This window comes from Hippocampus bargibanti, linkage group LG16 (genome assembly GCF_051943395.1).
Source record: "Hippocampus bargibanti isolate YZ-2025 linkage group LG16, ASM5194339v1, whole genome shotgun sequence".
NCBI lineage: Eukaryota > Metazoa > Chordata > Actinopteri > Syngnathiformes > Syngnathidae > Hippocampus > Hippocampus bargibanti.
Window position 1 is genome coordinate 8,183,172 of NC_142749.1, and position 17,371 is coordinate 8,200,542.

General features: G+C 39.0%; 1 protein-coding gene and 1 long non-coding RNA gene across 2 annotated transcripts in view; both read left to right on the plus strand.

Moving 5' to 3' along the window:
• Window positions 1-1,725: 1,725 nt before the first annotated feature.
• LOC148886294 (uncharacterized) lies at window positions 1,726-4,069 on the plus strand. Its single transcript, XR_016117946.1, has 2 exons — window positions 1,726-3,695; window positions 3,966-4,069. It is a non-coding gene; the product is annotated as an uncharacterized LOC148886294 (long non-coding RNA).
• A 10,631-nt stretch (window positions 4,070-14,700) lies between these two features.
• The window catches only part of LOC148886295 (roundabout homolog 2-like), a 68,201-nt gene continuing 65,530 nt past the window's right edge, over window positions 14,701-17,371 (plus strand). The window contains exon 1 of the mRNA XM_089017029.1: window positions 14,701-14,952. Within this exon, the coding sequence (XP_088873155.1) occupies window positions 14,895-14,952 (58 nt within the window). The 5' untranslated portion in view covers window positions 14,701-14,894. The remainder of the gene's footprint in view (window positions 14,953-17,371) is intronic.

Below are 17,371 nucleotides of genomic sequence, written 5' to 3' on the forward strand. Positions count from 1 at the left end.
ACTTTTTTCGATAGACTGATTCTTTCCACTGAGACAAGGTAAGTGTGATGTCGTCATAAATGCATTGTGTCTTTACCACCACAAGATGACAGCAAAACACGTGAGCTCGTTTACTGATTGTGTGATTGAGGAGTGATGGGCAACTGCCTCGTCTGTAAAATGTTAATTTTGACAGTTAACTGAAATAGCATTTCTTTCTTCACATCATATTTGTGCATTTGTGCATAGCATTTATTTCTTCACATCATCTTTCACATGAAAGTATATAGTCGCACAAAGTGCGACTATATACTTTCATGTTCACCCACTGCAAACATCATCATAGGATTCCAAAACCAGTAACACCATGACGTTTAAGGTACTTTTACGTGTTCCAAAACCTTAAATTTAGTTCAATTCAATTTTCCATACCGCTTATTCCTCATTATGGCCGCGGGGGGGTAGTTAAAAATATAAATGGTTTGAATGACACATTTGTTATATTTGTGATTGTAGTTGGCGGTGGCGAGCAAGATCACGGTGACCTTTGACAGTGCAAGCACAGTGTTGGGGAGAACTGCAGTACTGAATTCTACCGCTTGATGACAGTGCAACAAAAGGTATGAAATGGTTGCTCAAATTAAATCATTTGAAAAGGAAAGGTGGTCAATCAAGAACCCGTTGAAAAACAGTTGTCAGGCAATCATTCAGATAATACAAAATATCATGTGATTGCCAACAGTATTTTGCTCATTTAAAATCAGAACAGATTTTTTTTTTTAATTCAATTAACCCTTCTTCCAAATACATTATTGTTCATTCCATGTGTATCTTTCTTGTTCATTGGAGCACAAGTCCAGCTGACATAGCTTTGTTTGAAATACAACAGTAAATAGCAGTGCCGGGCTGTCGCCAGTATTGTGAAGGCTGCTCAGCCTGCTGGCCACATTTTTATGTTAAACAGACCAGTGTTTACTATACCCATATGAATATTTAACACGGCTGCAGCATGCAGTGAAATGACCTCGGTGATGAAAAGAATTACATTATTAGCAGTCCGTGTCTATGTAGCATACGTTGATTGTTATCATTGATTTTATAGGTGTGATCGGTAAAAAGATGAGAAGTGTTATATTGGAGTCCGTAAATGAAGTCTCTCCACCACATCGCAAATTCATAGTATTTTTTTTCGCTGCTTTTGAACAGGGAGAGAAATAAATGCCCCTAGAAATGTTCTATAATCCAGTCAGAGAGCAGTTTCTATGTGTTTCTGGGTCTGCCAATCACATCTCACCAAAAGCAACTGAGCACAGGGGTGTTGGGGGGGGGGGGGGGGGGGGGTATGCGCTTCACCTCTGAGGTCAGCTTCCTTTAGCCTCAATGAATTTCAAATCCTTTATTTTGAAATCCCAGAACTGCCCTCGCAAAGTCAGCACTCATGTCCAATGTCGTTTACGGAATACTCAATGTGCAGTGTCTCCGTGCATAGACAGGTCCAATGCATGGTTATGTTTTTGTCGTTTTGATCCCCGGCAGAGTTGGCGGCGAATAAATTGACATGGTCTATAACTTATTTTTTGCAGGCCACATTTTAGTTACGGTTTCGTCTTGAGGGCCGTTATGAATTTGGGTAAACCATTAGAATGTTTAATCCCCTCCAAATATAGAATATAAAGTGTAATATATACTTGTATAGTTTATATATATATATATATATATATATATATATATATATATATATATGTAACGGAGTTGTACACTTAGGTTATTAAATTATGAAGGAAGTGACGCAACGGCGCACAGTGTGGCACTATGTCCCGCCCATAGTTTCCAGAACAATCTCGAGGAGATTCAGGGTGAGTCGCAATTTTCTGTTGGTCTTGATTAACGCGCATTTTCATGAAAATATCTTATTTTGTTTCCCCTTTTTTACTGTCTAGTGTTATCTAATTAGTTCCCTTATTCATTCGAGTCCAGATTACTTTTTGTGTCATTATTTACTTCACGTTTTGTCGAGTGGAACTTAGGAATATGCGCTTTTCTATCGCAGTTAATCACAAGACGAAACCCATGCGACTTCACCCATCCCTTCTGCCATACTGTGTTGCAGGTAATAATTGTTTCATTTCGTTTTCGTTGAACAATATTTAGTTTCTTGTGTCGTGTCTCATTTGCCCGTGAGTGTCCGTGGCTGGTTGAACTGTGCTGCCAGCCATTACAAGCGCACCGCGTGTTCTGCTGAGTCTCCGCCCATGATGCGTTCAGGGACATCTTGTAAATAACAGTGAACTTGTGTTGTATTCTCTTTTTCTGTAAATAACCACTATACGATCACACGTTGTTAATTCTGTTTTGTTATCTACAATGTTTTGCATTTGAGAACAATCTCGAGGAGATTCAGGTTAATCACAAGACGAAACCCATGCGACTTCACCCATCCCTTCTGCCATACTGTGTTGCAGAAATAAAGGAAATGAAAAGACACATCCACGCGTCTCGTCTTCATTAATACGGCAGCATCGTGGAGATGAAGACAGTCACTGTTGTGACACCCGTCACATTGGTGCCGTGACCCGGATCACAAGTGACTCTCCACTTCGGACCGGGACCGCGATGCTGCACAATGAAGACGCTGTGCAGTCCCATCACTCGGTGGACGGTGTGTCGACCCCCGTTTTGGAAATACATGTAGTGTGTTAATTGTCTGACCTGCTGTTTTGCAATTAGTGTGTTTTTTTTTCATGTACGTGTTTTCGTGTGTTAAGTCTAAGAATGAGCTCCTTACATTTAACCAGTAGCACACCTTTGAATGAGTGTGTTGCTAGAAGTAGAGGCTTCCCAACCGTGTAACAGTTGTGTAGTGTAATCCAAAGTGGTGTAGGTTGTACAGGGGGGAATGGGCAGGTTCAAGCTGAGGCCACTTATGTTAGTGGGGACAGAGTTCCTTCCCAGACCCAGTGCAGTGCATCTACGACGAGCGCACAGACAACTGATACACCAGCAACAGATACCTTTCTCCAGTCTGTCACAGTTATGTAGTGCTATGCAGGGTGATGTAGTTTGTACAGAGGGGAATGGGCAGGTGCGAGCTGAGGCCACTTATGTTAGTGGGGACAGAGTTCCTTCCCAGACCCAGTACAGTGCATCTCCGACGAGCACACAGACCCTGACACACCGGCGACAGATCCCTTACTCCAGTCACCTGACGTAGTTGGTCAGATGAGTGACATAATTAGACAGCATTTTTGTACATCCTTGCCCGATAACCTTGTCTATTGTGCCTGTTGGTCTTTCTGTTGTCTTCCGTGTGTATGTTGCCTCACTTCTGCATAATTTAAGGGGGGTGTATGTAACGGAGTTGTACACTTAGGTTATTAAATTATGAAGGAAGTGACGCAACGGCGCACAGTGTGGCACTATGTCCCGCCCATAGTTTCCAGAACAATCTCGAGGAGATTCAGGGTGAGTCGCAATTTTCTGTTGGTCTTGATTAACGCGCATTTTCATGAAAATATCTTATTTTGTTTCCCCTTTTTTACTGTCTAGTGTTATCTAATTAGTTCCCTTATTCATTCGAGTCCAGATTACTTTTTGTGTCATTATTTACTTCACGTTTTGTCGAGTGGAACTTAGGAATATGCGCTTTTCTATCGCAGTTAATCACAAGACGAAACCCATGCGACTTCACCCATCCCTTCTGCCATACTGTGTTGCAGGTAATAATTGTTTCATTTCGTTTTCGTTGAACAATATTTAGTTTCTTGTGTCGTGTCTCATTTGCCCGTGAGTGTCCGTGGCTGGTTGAACTGTGCTGCCAGCCATTACAAGCGCACCGCGTGTTCTGCTGAGTCTCCGCCCATGATGCGTTCAGGGACATCTTGTAAATAACAGTGAACTTGTGTTGTATTCTCTTTTTCTGTAAATAACCACTATACGATCACACGTTGTTAATTCTGTTTTGTTATCTACAATGTTTTGCATTTGAGAACAATCTCGAGGAGATTCAGGTTAATCACAAGACGAAACCCATGCGACTTCACCCATCCCTTCTGCCATACTGTGTTGCAGAAATAAAGGAAATGAAAAGACACATCCACGCGTCTCGTCTTCATTAATACGGCAGCATCGTGGGGATGAAGACAGTCACTGTTGTGACACCCGTCACATATATATATTTGGTTACTTCATTAATTGAAGTCGCACCTGATAGTCCAAGTGTGCCTTATTTATGGAAAAAGTTTGAAAATACACCTTTCATTGGGGTGTGCGCCTCACACGCCGGTGCACCTTAGACACCGGGAAATGCGGTAATGAATAACTATTTTTCAAATCAGAAGTCAAGAATAATGACTTATTGTAGTTTACATGGGACAATTTGAAATGTTGGTTCGGACTTGAGCAAGCATCATGTCACTTAGCATGCTTGATTTGCTTTCGCGGGCCGAATAAAATGATATACCAGGCTGGATTTGGCCCCCGGGCCTTGATTTTGACACCTGTGGTCTATAATATTTGGTTTGCCCCTTGGACAGGTAATCATAACTGTAACATGTAACAGGCAAATATAATTGTGGATTTTATTGGAATAATAAATACGTTTGACTTATGACTGAGTTTTGCAAAATTGAAAAATAGGTTAGATGCCATGAGGAATTTTGCCAGTATTGCGTTTGTTCGTAAAGCATTGTGTGAGTTACTGTCATAGTCGTAAGAGGCAAAGTGTATTGCACTCACTCTTTCCCCCCGCCCATGATTCATGTAATGGTGTTCAAAACGAAATGAGAAATTCACAAATCTAGTTGCAAACTACAGAAAAGCAATTGGAGAGCATAAACCTGCACTAAAAGTACATTTCAGAAAATTGCCCTTTTTTTCAGACATACCTGCACCCAATGGAAATTGATTTTATTCACACAAAACCTGCCATGTTTGCATTTGCCCTAAATAAGTCTCACAAATGCAATTCAGAGGCTTGAGGCTCTGATGTATTTTCATATTTTCAGTTTGAGAATGCTCTCCCGAGCGTTCATGGTTATTTGGAGTAGGTCATTTCGGGAAATGCAACAAATACAGTAAAATACATACAAATAATAGCTCCTCTCTTATGTTTTTTCTTTCTTTTTGCCAACAGCGCTGTCGGTGCCAGTATTTTATTGTGGTACCATGCGGTTTGGTTAATTGAAAACCTTGGTGAGCACTTGTGTCAATGTTGAAGGCAAATGAACTTTTCTTAAGTCCCTCCTGCCATCCAGAGTTAGGCTCTGATGCTGTCATTTATTGGGGGTGGGGGGGTGGCATGAGCAAGTGGTACAAGGTGTGTCAGTGAGATACCACCGAGTCAAAAGCCCTCGGCACCGCGTGTGCATTAAGGTTAATTTGAACTGATTAGATGAAGCAAGAGGGGGTTGTTGCTGGGGGGTGAGAGCATTGTGCTGTGTCTGGCTGTGAAGTGGGATTTCACATTTCTTTTTTCAAGTGTTGCGTTTGAGTTCCTGTTGAAGAATAAGAGGTCGGATGGGTTCATGTTTTGATAGCTTTATGGAAGAGAACAATTACCGACATTCGACTGGCAAGTTTGTGAAGGAGCACTTACTTGTTCACACTTAAATGTTTGTTGTATTGTTTTCCCTGTTTTTCGTGTATTGATGTGTCTGTGTGTCCCCGGTGAGGTCATTTAGGGGTGAATCTCCCTGTCTCTCAGCACATATTGCATATTTCATCTTATTTTTATATATATTTTTTGTCACCCACATGTACTGTGCAGCTCGCTTGTTGTAAATGCTCATTCCAAACCTCTTTCATTCTGCTCTTGCTCCTTCTGTATTATTCTCAAGATTCAAATTTGTCCACCATTTGATGTTGGCGGTCACTTTACAAACTTGTCAAACCTGGGTCACAAAAACATCAGTGACGTGTGGCATTTCCATACACACAATGTGAAATTCCCTTACCAAGCAAACGGCTGCTGTTAATAGCACTATTCTATCGTAAATTCAAGGGTATGCCAAAAAATAAGACGAGCGGATAATTTATGGTCATCCATCTCGCAGTTCTCAAGACATTTCACTAAAGACAAGAATGTCTGCTTGTGGTGGAGGATGAATTTGCTCTTTTGAAAAAGGCCTCACAATGACCATTAATGTATTATATTTTATGGAATCAGTCACAAAATGTTGGACAAAATTGTTAGCATAAACAATATAAATGATCTATAAAGTATACATGGTGATTCCACCATGTACGTATACTTTTAAGCTCATTGAATATTTCACCTGATTTAAATTTAGTTTTTAGGGGTTTGTTTTTTTAATTGCACATTAATTTAAAATAAGAGAAAGTGTATTCAATAGGCAATAGAGAGCTGCAGTCAGTCAAATGTTCGCAAGAGGGAAAAAAATCCTCCAAGATGCTCGAAGAAACGATTAGCAGCTTGGATAAGCTGACAGGTCTTAAATCTGTTTGTGCCGCACGGTGCTTGCTGGAATTTTGCTCAAGCTCGTTTAATTAAAATAATGCAGACAGCTGGGAATGGCAGGAGGAGGCGCACGGCGTAACACAATTATGTCAAATTACCTGGAAATATCAATATTGGGGCAACGAAAACTGAGTACACTCATAATAGTGTTGATTTGGCTTGCGCCCGTTGGGTAACAACGTACAAAGTACATATTTGAAAAGAGCAATGTGTTGCAAATATAAATAAACATGAAAAAGCATTGGTGAAGTAAAACTTCCCCTATGATTGATCTTCCCAAGATAGTTTGTCCATCATGTGAAACCTGGCTGATTTACGCACAAGCAACAGTTATTTTCAAAATACAAATCCAGAATATTCTGCATGTGCCTGATATTTTTGAAGTATGTAAGGTTTTCTTCATAACAAAGCTGGACAATAAAATGGAAATGGAGAATACATGGCAACATCCCCGTGATCGGCCCTCTTGCAAGAAAAATTGCTGCCCTAGGGAGGACCCCAAAGCAGATGTGATATTTAATTATTTGTAACGCTAATAAAAAGCAGCTAAAAATAAAGTAGATGTGCCAATTTAAGATTTAACATGACATATTTTCAACTTTGACCCCCTCGAACCAGTTTATCCGGTGCTAATGAGTTGACTCTTGAAAACATCACCATTTTTTTCCCAGCCAATTTTAACTAGCATAACACATTCACGCACATCAATAAATGTAATACTCCGCACCCTTGGTGATTATGCTCGATTTTATTTACACATGATTATGTTTGGAATGTTATTATGTAGATTATGTAGATTCTGAACAGCTCCAGATTATGTACAGTACGTGGCAAGCCGCTTTATAATGAGTTGTTCCATAGTATTGATGGTTTTTATAATTGCCAGTTCATAGTGGTGGTATTAAGGTGTATAAAGTAGAAGGCTGAAGAGCCAAAGACCAGATGTACTGTACTCCCGGCCGCCGTTGGTTATATGCCTCCCTGTATGTTTTGATATCTTAAAATGGCCTTTCTACCATGTATATACTGTAAACTAATCTACTTTTTTCATGTAATGTGAAATAGTGTCGATATAACAGCAATTGATGAGTCGCTGAGGCTTCTACAAAATTGGAAAAAAATGAAAATGAAAATGTGCCCATAAATTTAGGGACGGAATAGAAGCATCAACGTTTTTACATTGGATATATGGCTATGGATTAATGACACACATTCTGATCAACTTAAATCATGAATACGTGTTAATCAGAAATATGGTTAACTTGTATTATGAATCATCTGCCCACAACATAATATTTTCTGTTGACACTTTTTTTACAAATGCGTGCCTTTGTTTTGTGTAATGCAATACTGTGATGGATAAGAAGCAAAAGAAAATTAATCCTTAAGACTCTACATCAGATTGAATGTACCAGACTTTCTGGTGTATAAGGCGCAACACCCAAAAGCGTTAATTTTCTTTTAAAAGATTACCCTGTGCCTTATGTGAAGTAATATTGAGTCACAACAAGTCCCACAACTACTGTGAGCAGCTGCCGACTCCATTTGCCCCTGTTGAAGAAGTAGTGCGTAACTCCAGCCTCTTGTATAACGCCTTATAACGTGGTGTGCCTTATATTTGCAAAACCTTTATCCACGTATTTATATATTTGGATTATTTTTTTTCATTCATTGAAGGTGCGCCTCATAGTCCGATGCGCCTTATACGTGGAAAATGTTTAAACATACAATATTTATTGGGGTGCACCTTGCACTCTGCTATGCCTTATACACCGTAAAATATGGTAGATTTTATAATTCGTGGGGAACCTGCACCAGCTCCATTCTGTGAGTTTGTGTCTCACCTTTATTAATATAGTAATATCTTCACAAAGTTGATTCACATGCACTTTTTTTAAAACAAATATCCTGCTAATCTGGCAATCAATAGTTTTTGTGATCATCTATCCATGAGACGTGGCACCAAATGGGCTACGTACACTACATATTGAAAATATGATGATCGGCTTAATCCAAATGTTTGATGGTTACATTGCTTGCAATTTTTAAGATATGTCTTGCTATGGGAAGGACACTTTTACTGCTGTGGACTTTCTTTTTCAAACAGAGGAATGCATGTGTAACAGGAACTTTAAGATGAATTTCAAACATACGCAACCTATCACAAAAAGAAATTAAATCGCACGGCGACAGACTGGATTTGGGTGGTTCATTTGTATTAATGTTAACATTGTGAAAATTACATCAGCCAGGAAGGAAAGTGTCTACATTTCCTTTCCAATTAAGTCCCCTGCACTGCGTATTAAGTGCTCAGCGTAAGCTTTAGAAAAGCGTTGGATGAATTTCAACTGAGCCGGATGTCCTTTCATTTGGTTTGGCGTCCCTTACTTGCATGATGACTACCCTTCTGTTAAGTTAGTTTTAAGTGAATTCCATGTTACATTTCTTAATATGGGCCCTTGCCCCATGCATTCTCCTAACTGGTTGAGTATCTCAGGTTTGTTTTTTTGATTTAGCAAAGGACATTGGTCACGCAGGTCCCTTAAAGTGATTGATTTTTAGAGAGAAAATGGCTGTCACCGTGGTAACCGTTTGGCGAGCGTGTTTGCATTTCAAATGTAGATGCAGGATGCACCAATTTAAAAAAAAAGAATATTTTCTTACAGCAGGAATGTTTTTTTTTTCTTCCCATGACATATTTAGTGATTGAAAGGACTGTAGATTGTTCGTCTGTATGAGTGACTTTGCTTCCTGGGCAGAACAGCATATTTTATGTATGTGGAAGGAATATCATTTTTTTTCCCTCTGAATAATATAAGAATAGCCTGATTTTCAAGCCAGATATGCAGCGTGTCTCTCCCGGGAATGAATGCAAATGTGTTGGATAAATTCCTTTGTTCCTTTGCAGTCTTGAGCGTGCCATTTATTTTATGTTTATGTTCCAGCTTCTTGCGTGTCTGTTTGACACCCAAAACAAAAGCAATGAAGTGTTGAGAAGCTGACGCATATACTAACATCTTCTGTCGTTTTTATTTTTGTACATTGTTTTGCATAAAAAAAGATGTCTTGCATATGTTTTAAACGTGCATTAAAAAAAAGAAAATAAAACAAGTTGGCATTGGTAGTTGATGTGTTGCCTTTGGATACCTATGACATTTTTGTTCAATATTCTTTTAAGAGGGTGGGGAAGTTGGGGAGTCTAAAATAAACAATAAGCATATTGATTGCAAACAAAATATTATACAGTTCAGTCGCCTGACAGAAAATCCGTGCGATATGTCTTTCCTCTATCAACTTTCTCTCATCTATAAAACAAGTGCAAGTTTTGCATCAGCAGAAAGTTCATGCCATTGTTCACTCAAACATATGATGCCCAAATTGGGCTCCTGCTTGTTCATGAATAAGACAAGTTCAGTAGTGCTGCTGCGAAACTGTAAGTTGTGTTTCAGATCCTGTTCAATTATGATGTCTGTTGCATTTTTGGCCCGCGTCTAACCCAGAATGTATTTGTCAGCACCATCAGGTTAATTGTTTTTTTTTTTTTTACATTTGCCACCCATAAGTATAGAAGCTTGAATTAATTCTGTTTTATATTGACAGGAATAGGTAAAATATTAACTCATTCACTGTGAGCCGATGTGCAAAAATATCAGGTTGAAAAAAAGGTGTATGTCTATTGTGTGATGTGATTTGATTTGCATCGAGATTTTTCAGGGGTTTTTTCATTTTCACTCAAATTGCAGGACCCACAGAATATTGAGTTTTAGGATGACATAAACATTCAATTCAGTGTAAGAAACCTTAGATAGTTAATTCCTAAATTATATGGGTCTGGAGTAATCTGAGCTTGATATGGGTCGACTGTACAAAATACAATAGATATTGATTTACATAGCGCTTCATCAAAAGCTGAAGCTGTAACAACGCGCTAACATGGAAAAAAGATCAAACGCTGCCTCCTCGTGGAAGGGAAAACATTGTCAAAGGTCTGACCAGCGCTTTATCGGCACCGCTCGCAAGAAAAACAAAAACCCAAACAAATTAGGGAATTGCACTCAACATCACACTTTTCAATTGCCGAATAAATTTGGGAATCGTAACGAGTGGCTTCGGGGACAACTCTGTGAATGTCAATGAGAAGCCCGGCCAGACTTAAATCAACTTTAAATACAGACATGCAGCAAATCGGAATGGTCCAAATGGCCGAAAAGGCTACTTTAGGTATGCCTTTTTTAACATTGTTGAAACTAAATTTAGAAAACTAAAAATAATTGTGTCTCATGAACAATCAGATCACCTGTTGTGATATTTAGAAGAACAAATGAACACATGTAGGAGGCCGTGCATACTTTACAGATAGATTGTAAAGCATTCCACAACTTGTAACTTCCTGGTAGACATCGATGTGTCCATGTGGCACTTTGGTCTCAATCGATACGCCAAACAAGGTATTGTTTGCTTGATGTGGTCACATTGTCTCCCATACACCATCTGGCTCCTCAACCACTCCAAGCTCAAACAATCACAGTTGTAAGAAGGTCATGGTGCAGTCACAACTCCTGACCTTGTCGTTGTCTCTTATATGCGATCAACGCCTCAGAGAGAGACTGGAAAAGAGCTACAGTGGATTGATGAGAGAAGTCAGGAGCCCTTTTGGTTTGGGATTGTGTGTGCGTGGCAGCATCTCACGTTGCCTGGAAACGTGTCCACGGGTAATGAAAGATGAGGGAGTCTTATCTCGATGCAAATCAAATCACATCACTCAATAGACATACACCTTTTTTTTCAACCTGATGTTAGAAATTAAATGCTATCATGCATTCCTAATTCAGACATGGAATTTTCATCGGGATTCATACATTTTAATGCAAAATTAAACCCTATGAGAGTGCTTGTTCCAGATGTAATATGCTTGTTTTTAGTCAATCATAAGGGAAGGGCTTGTGGCTCAAGTGAAGTTGTTCCACATTGCAGTCTGTCAAGCCTTATTTATTATATATGAATAAAGATACTTTACATTTATTGTTTTTTGTCACATACTTAAAATATAAAATGAATGGACAGATATTCTTTTTAGCCATTATTACAGGACAATATTTGAATTTCTGTACAATTAAATCATGTACTGTATTGAGATCCATAATTTAAGAGAACATCCATCCATCCATTCAGCTGTGCTGCTTTCCCTCCACAAGGTTTCATGTGTGTGCTGACAAAAGGTGGGATTGGTCACCAGCCAAGATCATAGCAAACGTTTGCACTCACATTCGCACAGGAGAAAGATTTACGAGGCTTCATTGGAGGTTCTTTGGGATCGAACTATATCTGAAGCATCCGGTGTGGTCTTTCTTGAACAGTGGCTAGTTGGCGACTACTTTGAGGGGAAACATGCCAGACTGAAGTGAGAAGCTCAGTTACCACAACTGGTTAATCCAACGATTTTAAAAACAAAACAAACTGAAAAAATGTTGACAATATTGAGTTAAGACAATGAGGTATCTGAAATTTCAGCTGCTGAACTAAATCTGTTATAATTTGTTGAGTAACAGCATTAGATTGTTTCATGTCACATGACGAAATTTTCATCTGCAATGTTTTGGGGAGAAAATTAAGGGAGATGTTATCCTCTTCAAGGTTTCCAATACTGTACGTTTGAAAATATTACCAACATGTGCAAATATGCAAATACTGGAAGAAGTTTGTCTTTCTTTTCCGAGCAGCGCCTGTATCATGAATTCAATAAATACAATGATATGGATTATACATATACAATGCACAAATCCAATTGGATTGCAGCAAAAAAAACACAAATCAACATTGTAATTCAAGCCAAGTGAGGCAGTGAACAAAATTAGAGTGTTGATTTATTTAACATATCGCATAAATCAGATTTTGAATCCTGTGGTGTGCTGTGGAATGAAGAATCTCAACATTAAGCAGGTTTAAACAATAGGATAATAATATAATTTAAAATTTGAGCTCCTTTACTATTTCCTTAAACGTCTATTAGCCTCCTCCTAATGATGTTGGTAGATGTATGGGGGTGAAAACGGAAGTTGTGATTACAAAATATGGGAATAACTCGTAGGTTAATGTGTAATGATGCGTCATATCAGATAATTGGCACAATTAATAAAAATGATGCTCTTCAAATGTCCTTTTCATATATTAAGGTTCATTTTGATTGATTTTGTAAGTCTTTTCATATCTTGTGATATATGGCATCAGTGGGACAAAGAAAAATTACAGTGTTTTTGGGTTAAGGTAGGATAGAAGCTATTTGCATGCAATGGCAATATTTTTTGTTTCATGCAGAGTATGCCACTTAGCTGCAACTCGCCCTTGAGAGCTTACATGTACCATTCTGCTGAAAAGCTATTGAGTGAAAAAAGGCTTCCATCACGTCACAATATGAGCTGTCTACCGAAGAGCAATGAAAATAAGGGAAATGTCTTTGAACACATCATTCCTCAATGGGTGAGACCGCTTCAATTTAGAAGCTTGTCTTCATTTTCCAATGCTAGCGACATGCTGACTCAATTTAGCCATTGTCTGTAATTATTATTCGATCCACTGTTATGAATACAGTGCCAAAAATTGGTTTAACGTCAGCTTCTGGATCAATAACGGCTCATGCAGACATTCTTTGTGGTTTTAGAGTAAATCTGGCTTTATATCCCCTATCGACAAAGTTGAGCGATATTGACAACCAGCATGTCGGGCAGTCGGAAGGACTTAACTATCATTTCCTTGGCTCTACACATTTAATGGCTTTTTCTAGAGATATATGAAATCATCAGTGTGTGAAGTACAAGATTTATTTCATATCATTTATTTTGCTTAACCAACTGCGTGATTTGATTATCTTTTTCAAATTAGTATTGGGTTACTGAGAAAAGCTGTCAGCCCGGCCAATGCCAAAACTAAATATGTGGACTATAATTCTGATGAATTCTTCACAACAGATAATGTAGCGTATATAATGTCAAGTCCTGCAAGCATACCCTGTGGAGTGTAAGAAGAATCGAGGATTATATGCATTGAAATGAATGTAAATCATTATTTTGTAAAATTGTGTACTGTTGATTCACCCAGAATGCTTGCAGCAGATACTAAAATGCAGTATCGAGTTTAATATGACTAACTGACTTCATAGATGTTGCCTTCAATTGGTTGGTGACTTGGTCAGAGTTGACCCGCGCCCCCAAGCAATATCACGGCTCAAGCCACCACACCTGTGACAATTATTCTCACAATTGGTGCAGTCAATTGATAGACTTTACAGAGAAAAAAATGAATGAATGAATAAATGAATGAATTTGGTCCTTGAGCAATAGTAAGGCTCAAGTCACCACGCTCGTGAGAATTTTCTCACAATTGGTGAGGTAGATTGATGGACTTCACAGATTCCATGAATGAATGAATGAATGAATGAATGAATGAAAGGAGGAATAAATGAAGGTGGTTCTTGAGCAATAGTAGGGCTCAAGTCACCATGCCTGTGACAATTATTCTCACCATTGGTGGAGTGAATTGATGGACTTCATAGATTAAAAAAATGAATGCATGAATGAATGCATGAATGCATGAATGAATGAATGAATTAGAGCTTTTTTTTTCACTTAAAATCAGCAGTGGCAAAAGGAAAAAAAAACAAAAACGTCAATTCCCATTATTCATACCCACTAGGGGGCATATTCGCGCGGTATCTTGGAAATCTATGATGTACTGTGATGCAGTCGTTTTTTTTCTAGAAAACATGTTGGACATTCTATATGAACACCAATAGGAGTCGGGGGGTGCACTAATGCACTTACTGATGAGTTCAAACGTGGATATGATGTGTGTTACTCAGTTGGTGGCATTCCCCGTTTTTATTTTCGCCTTCCCGGGGAATCAGTGGAGAAGGGGAAGGAGGGGCTGTGGGAGCTGCTTCACTGTACCGCTTCCCGATCTCACCTCCTCCACAACCCCTTTAGCGCCTCTCATCCCGCAACTTGTCCGGCATGGCGAATGGTGCGCAAACCTCGCCTTGAAACCTGCTCAAAAAAAGGACTGGTGGTTGCGAAGAAATGTGGTCGGAGTCTCTCGGATCCCCGTTTAGGTGGACCGTGCAGGGCGTCGCTGGTGTTGTTTGCAATTAGTGAATGCAGAAATAACACAACCGTGTCGGCAAGACCCCCGTTTACTGGTGCGCTTTTTTTTTTTGGGGGGGGGGGGGGGGGGGGGGGGGGGGGGGGGGGGGATGAATCCGTACGAGATCGCTGCTGGCTTTCTTTCCCTGGCTGAAACGAGTGCATTGATGGCTAACTTCAGACTGTAGACATTTCAAAAAGTCACAAAGGTGAAGACAGGGATTGATTGATGAATTGATCGTATTTTTTTCTGCTTGAGAAGAAGGAATTCATGCGTCGCTAGCTGAAGGGGTCAATATGCCAGAATGTGTCCTGTGCATTATTTGCTTCTTTGTGGACTTCTGTTCTCCAAAATGAGCAATGGTAAGGCAGAAATTATTATATTTCTGTACATGTTTTTGTCTCAACTGTATCTAAATTAAAACCAAAAAAAATGTCATTTGCTAGTATGTTGTCTTTTTCCCCAAACGTAGCACATTCAATCACTTGCACATGCACTTGCATCAGCTACTGTATGTATTGTTGTGTATTGTTATCAACATAATGATTTGCTCTGTGCTCTGGTAAAACTTGAGGGCTGACTTCTTGGAACAATTTAACTACCTTACTGCCATTATAAAGTGTCACACATCAGGCATGATACACAGCTTTCCCCAATACGTATATTCTTACTGTGGGTCATTGCTGCATTATGAGATGTGACAATTCATTTGCACAGGCAGATGATAGACTTTATGTCCTGCAGTAATAAAGGCTAATGTGCTGTGGAGTACATGCCTGGTTTGAACAATGTCCTTTTAAGAATTGATATTGTCTACAGGTAGGGGATTTTGTGCTCACAGCAGTGTGGCATGTGGTCGTGTGATGCCCCAAAAAATGTAGGTGGACAGTTTTGCATATTGCTGACGTGTATACTCTAACCCAGGGTATTGTTAATTATTATACTGTGCACGTTTGTTTGTTTTTTTACAAATTGGATCTGTTTTGCACTCACATAGATAACCTTGTGCATTGTGAATGAGAATTGAGGGTGCATTTGCATTGATATTTCTGAAATCAAGCCAAATAGATCTGGCCATGATGATGCATCACTGGATAATATTGTTCTCATAGTGAGAACAGAAACTCAATTTTCATAAAGTGCTTCAATGTGGACTCTTTCAATTCCAGCATGCTCTTGACTTTTTACCAAATACCGTATAAAGGTCATCTTTCTGTGTTCTTCCAGTCTTTGGGTAATATGTCGACCATTGAAATATAATGCAGTGACAAATGTGAAGATATACATAATAAAGTCATGGCAATAACATTTTCATTACAACTTGAAATCAACTGCTGGCAAGTGTGCTGCTGGGATAATCTGATTCCACCTTGGACACAAAGTATCCGCAACATTATTTTTTTTATTTTCCTCAAAAACTGCCGCCCAGTAATTCAGCACCATGGATAGATCCCAAACAGTAGCCTCATCAGAAGCACTTTCCAAATTTGTATCACATTCCACTATAGCTGCTATCTGTATGTGGTTTGTTATTCTGGCTTTACCAATTGGAAATGCAATGACCCTTTTCAGCTTAAGAAAAGCGACAAACAGTGCAGTTGAATTCCAATAATGAGCCTTTTGAGGTGCATTTGTGCAGGTTGTAACTTGAAGGACGGAAATTGCCTTTTTCTGGAGCTGAGACTCATTTCTCACAAACGAGATAAATACACCAACCAATTGAAAAATGAGCCTGTTGATATTAAAAAAATGTTCAGTAAAAGCATGAACCTTCAGTTTACCTTCAGACTAACTAATATGGCAGAAACGAACATTAAATTGTATTTCCGAGACACACATTCATCTCCTAAAAGGAATTATATCACATTACAGATGTGCAAGGGCATGCAAAGAATGACCAAGAGACTTGCTTGAGATTATATGTACTGATCTCATCTCGAAATCAATGTTAAAAAAAGGTCACATTCATACAAAGACACAATTAACCAACGTTCGGTGCACAGTGGAACTGCCAAGATTGAATGCAATCTGTCCTCGGAAGCTGGTCATCCTTGAATTTATTCATAATAAAAAAAAAGTTACGATTATGGACAATATCGTGAATGACATGATCATAGGGACCACACAGACTGTAAGATTTGGAGACATAGATTGTCTTTGTGTCACATCACACATAATGACAGTCGTACATTTGTTGGGTATAAACAAAGTTATTGCCAACAAGAGGCAAACTCTTCTGCCAGATGCAATTTAATATAGTGGTATTTGCACAAGAGTCTCACCACACTCTCAGACAGTCTCACCACAGGTCAGCTTGATGGGAGGACTCTTAATACCTTCATAACAATATGCCAACCGTACACCTTATCACTCCGAAACTCAAACTGAACGATCATTTGCTTGTATTTGCTTGGCTACCTTTGTTGCCCAGCAACCATGAAGTACACCGGCTTTTACTGTGATTTAGAAAAAAATAATTATGTATTTTTATTTCTTTCCAAAAGGATCATTTGTATCAGAACATCATACGTTTGTTTTGAGTATTTTGAGGGTCATTTTAGTCAGAACAATCATTTTAGTCTGAAATCATTTGGAATTTAGGAATTGCGCACACTTACATTCTGAAATTCCACAATGACTGTTGCAACTCTGCCCTCCTAAATAAACAAAAAAAGAGATGAAGGCATGCAATCTCTCTTGTAACAGTACAAAGTGAACCATCTGATGTTTTGTTTTCTGCCGCACACTCTCGGTGACATCTTTGATGATGTCAGTGTTTGA